This window comes from Monopterus albus, unplaced genomic scaffold, assembly GCF_001952655.1.
Source record: "Monopterus albus unplaced genomic scaffold, M_albus_1.0 scaffold9.1, whole genome shotgun sequence".
Lineage (NCBI taxonomy): Eukaryota > Metazoa > Chordata > Actinopteri > Synbranchiformes > Synbranchidae > Monopterus > Monopterus albus.
The window spans coordinates 242,535-247,305 of NW_018127889.1; the positions used below are offsets into that span (position 1 = coordinate 242,535).

Here is a 4,771-nt window from a genome sequence, read left to right on the forward strand (position 1 = left end):
TTCCCTACAGTGAGAGCATATCACCACCTTGCCCATCGATCCATACATTGCGAGCACTGAGGCTGAATGTTTTGACTGTGCAAAAAGGCCAAGGACAACTTGCAATGTGAGTTAATGTAAGGTAGAAAATCAATGAAATCTCGAGGTCTATCCAGCTTAAAACTGTTTAGTTGAAGGCCTCAGGTCTATTAGCATCCAAACACAGTACGATGACCTCTGACTATGAGACAACCGTCTGTACCCACACTCACCTGTCCATCTTTGCCGTCCCAGGGCTCAATGGGGTGAATCTTGGGCATGGCCCCACCTCCCAAGGTAGCAGTTGACCCACGACCCACAGAAAGCTCCCTGAAGATGAGATCAAGCAAGTGAGTGCCATCTTTCAGCTGGCTCTGAACCACTTTTAACAGTAGTCGATAAACTGGACAGGAGCATCCCCTCACCTGAGGAACTCATGAATGCCAGTCTCACTGAAGGAGCCCCTCAGCAGAGCGTATTTCATCTTCCGTGTGTTGATGGCGGCCATGGCGGGGTAGCCAAATCCACCAATACCCAGCGAGGCCTCCAGCTCCATCTGAGCTCCCGCCTCAGTCCACACCCAGCTGATGAACAGACAGCAGGCTATTAGTCACAGTCAAATCAAATAACAATTGATGACTGGTCTCTCGTCCTTACCCCCACATCTTCTTCTTGTACTTCTCAGCCATTTTCATCATCACCTCCAGGTAGCCGTTTCTACCAGCTGCACCTGCTCAGATACAATAATGATGGATGGTGAATGAGAAAGGGTTACTGCATCTGATAACTTGCCTAAGTGCTGCCTTGTGTTTGAGATGTCAGACATGTCTGGTCTCACCTGTGTCCAGGATGTGTGGCAGAACAGCAATTATACACAACTGGCTGTCCTCACAGGTCTTCTTCAACACATCTTCATTAAGGATCTGAGACAAACATTACATTTCACTCAAACTGGATGTTTTATATAAATATAATTTCAATTAGCCATTTTGATTTTCTTTTTGATATAGTCTTCAGGAACCAGCATTACTGCACTAATCTGAAGTCAATTTTTAAAAGGTTTCTTTGGCTGCAGTCTTTAAGGGTTTTGTGTTAAGTTCAGTTTGTGTCGAGTTTAGTTTTAACTGTGGCTTTCACTTCTCATGCACAAAGTGGCAAACGAGACCCCAGGTGGACATTTTGATGGTTAACACTTATAGAAAAACATCATCGCTACTGGACATTCTAGCCCAACTCTGAAGTTAGCTAAACAGCAGCATTATAAACCTTCATACATGGATCCAAGGACACAAACACAATATTGTACTGACCTCCAGCAGTTCAGGAGGAGAGGCGTTATCAGAGAACAGGTCCAAAGCCCTCTCAATGATGTCCCCACGGGTGCGGCCTCCTTGGAAGTCCTCTGGCTCCTCACCTTTGCGGAAAATCTTAATGGTGGGAAATCCACGAATCTACACACAAAAACATTTAAATTATGGTTCAGATCCATATCAATATTTAATAGGGATTCAGTTTAAGAAAGATCTTCATTATTATCTACAATAAGGAACAGCCGAGTGACTGTGGCAGGACTGTTCTATTTGGTAGTCAGTTCTTTATTGCAGCATAAGCTACAGCCACATTCACAGAGGCAGATTTACTAGCTCTTGCAGCATGACATTGAGGAAGAAGTGTAAATATAAAAAGAAAGATTACACTAATAAAAGAAAGCAAATTTGCAGAGTTGGCCTGATTTGATTAATATAATCTGACTTGCTCCATGCTAGCACAGTTTCATAGCGTTTCAGTAGTAACAGATGTGCTGTATTGAAAGACTGCAGAGACCCCGGTTCAATATTCAATGTCAATAAAAAAAAAAAAAAAAAGCATTTTAATACGAGATAAGCATGTCATATGACACTTTCAAACTGTATAAGCAGGCATGTTTCCAAGGTCAAAGCCTAAAGAACTTTGTCCTAAGCCTTGGTTAGTTCAACTTATACAATGACAAACTTAGCAGGGGTGGCTAATGTCTCCCACTGCAATGTGTTACACATTTTTAATTTGATTCACTAATGTAGTCATTTGTATCTGACTTGTGCACCACTGTAACACATTTATTCTTACCCCGTAGCGACTGGATAGACCCTGGTGTACAGTTGCGTCCACAGCTCCAAGTCGAACTTTGCCCTTGGTCTGATCCTTGACAGCTGTAGCTGCAGCTGCCCACTCAGGCTCCAGGCTATGGACAACAGAAGAGCAATGATTATAATAAAATAAATAAAAAACTGACCATGAATCCATTTATTCCACAGTACAAAATTTATAATTTAATAATAATCACATAATCACCTTTATTTGGCCAAGTGTGTTACACACAATTTGTTTCCGGTACAGAACCGAGGCAGCCATCTGCGGCGCCAACTCAACCGATGGCTTTAACCATCGGGGGCAACTTGGGAGGCTCAGTGTCTTGCCCAAGGACACTTCGACACATGCACTGCAGACACCGAGATTTGAACCTCTGATCCTCCGGTTGGGAGACGACTGCTCTACCCACTGAACCACAGTTGCCCCAAACTACTCAAATTATATGTTGCATTCTTTCTTATCAAGCTCCTATAGAAAGATCCAAGCCATTGAATCCACTGTGCCTCTGAGTTTTTATATTTGAAGTCTGCATTTCAAACTGTTATCACATGGTTAAGGGATACAGGAGCTCAGACCTCACTGAGCAGTTTAATAGAGACCATTTCTTACTGAGGCAAGAGTCCAAATGAATTGTTTTCAGTGAGATCTGTGGATTGTTCAGCTTTACTGAGTGTTTCCCCAAAAGAAACACTGTTTAGTCTTTTAAACTAAATTCGATTAACTCCCTTGTACACAGACCAGAAATCAGACTGAGAACTTGTCTCTTGTTCTGGGGGGGAGATTTCACTGTTTCATATAGACTGGATCAGGTACCAGACTTACTTTTTGCAGTGTCCACACCAGGGGGCAAAGAACTCCACCATCCACACATCATCACTCTCCAGCACCATCTTGTCAAAGTTGTCATCAGTAAGCTCAACCACATCCTTCTTGCTGCCTCCGCCACCACCACCCTGCTACAGAGCAGTTGAGTGTTACTTACTACATTCACTTCAGTGTCGTCTTTCCAGTGTTAAATAACTACAACCAAAAGCCACTGTGCAGGTTCACTTCTCCCTCTACCTCTACCCTACCTGTTTGTTGTAGCCAGAGCTGCCGCTCAGCCTCTCTTTCACCAGGGTCCGCAAAGCGTTCATAGCACCATCCACGATGGCTTGGCTACTGCGTGCACCTGAGGTGAAGGACATGTGATTTCCATCACTGCAGCCAAAAACAGCACTTCATAACAGAACCTGCACAAACATTTAGCTCCATTCCAAAAAAGCTTTGCAAGCAGATAAGTAAATCACTTATTTGCTGAGAAAGGATGAAGTAGGAATGTTTTGCCACTGACACCTACACCCCTTTTCTCTGGCCTGTTCTGACAGAAATGTTTATATTTAGCAGGGAGTGAGGAGGTCACTGTGGGGGAAGATTTCAAACATACAAACTGTAAAGCTGCATCTTCAGAAGGAGAAACTGCTGTATTCTCTTCTGTACCTTGGTACTCCTCTGGCTTGTTCTTATTGGCTCCAAAGATCTTGATTGTGGGGAAACCTCTGACACCATATTGACCACCCAGTGACTTGTGCTGGTCTGCATCTACAGCACCAACCTTGACAATACCCTGAAGGATTGCAGAATAAACGACGTTTGCACTAGCAATGCAAAACAAACCTGTGATTAAATTTCTGCTCGCAGCTTTAAAGTACATGTCAAAGAACAAGTGTTGAGCTATTTACGCCGATTGTCCATAACATTATGACCACCTGCCTAATATGTACACAGGAGTCAATAGGCAGTTGGTTGGCACTCGTGTCACTCTGCAGCTCATTGCGCATCTTGCGTGATTCCGTTTGCTGCCACAGTTATACTGTCAGGAAGTGTCGAGCATTCAGTGAAAAATTATGTAAAAGATGTGAAAACTGTGGTTGTGAGGACAAGTTTTTTTAAACACATTCAGCAGCCTCCCAACTCTAGGTGTGATATCACCACTATGGCTGCTGAATGTGTCTCTTCATAGAGACCAGTGTACATAAGTTCCCATTTTAACAAAGATTCAAACAAAATGGAAACTTTCGGAATTTACAGTAGGTCAACCTCATCATCAGTGAGCCTTGGGCGCCCATGACCCTGTGGCCGGTTCACCGTTTGTCCTTCATTAGACACTGACCACTACAGACCAGTGGTATTCACTTCACCTGTCAGTGGTCATAATGTTATGGCATTCTGCATTTGTCTACACACATAATGTAGATAATATTAGAAGTGATAGGTATGTGTTAAAGCCTTGTGTTCAAGTGCAACAGATCCAGTATTAATAATAATTTTACTTTGGCCCACGTCTCACGCCTCTTATTTTTACTGTTAAGTTGCACACTTCTAAAAGGTGTAAAAGCTTTAAGCTACAGCGTGATAAACATGTGGCTTCCTGTTTTTTTAATAAGAGCTGCTTTGTCATCACACCTGCCTGATTTAGGTTTTTCCTGGTCTAAAAATAAAAGCACAACCCTAAAAACACTGTCAGAGGTATTTGTTAAAGAAGGCATCTGATTGTAAGTCATGCCTAGTCCTGCTAGGATTACTGAAAGTTTATCTGCAAAAAAAAAAACAAAAAACAAAAAAGACATATCTTTATCACTTT

General features: G+C 42.7%; 1 protein-coding gene across 1 annotated transcript in view; it reads right to left on the minus strand.

The window, feature by feature from the left end:
- pdia6 (protein disulfide isomerase family A, member 6) overlaps positions 1 to 4,771 on the minus strand; it is an 8,445-nt gene that overhangs the window by 742 nt on the left and 2,932 nt on the right. The window contains exons 4-12 of the mRNA XM_020589107.1: positions 3,628 to 3,754; positions 3,222 to 3,319; positions 2,971 to 3,104; positions 2,125 to 2,239; positions 1,329 to 1,469; positions 857 to 941; positions 676 to 748; positions 444 to 602; positions 252 to 348 (exon numbers count right to left, since the gene is read on the minus strand). Of these exons, the coding sequence (XP_020444763.1) occupies positions 252 to 348; positions 444 to 602; positions 676 to 748; positions 857 to 941; positions 1,329 to 1,469; positions 2,125 to 2,239; positions 2,971 to 3,104; positions 3,222 to 3,319; positions 3,628 to 3,754 (1,029 nt within the window). The remainder of the gene's footprint in view (positions 1 to 251; positions 349 to 443; positions 603 to 675; positions 749 to 856; positions 942 to 1,328; positions 1,470 to 2,124; positions 2,240 to 2,970; positions 3,105 to 3,221; positions 3,320 to 3,627; positions 3,755 to 4,771) is intronic.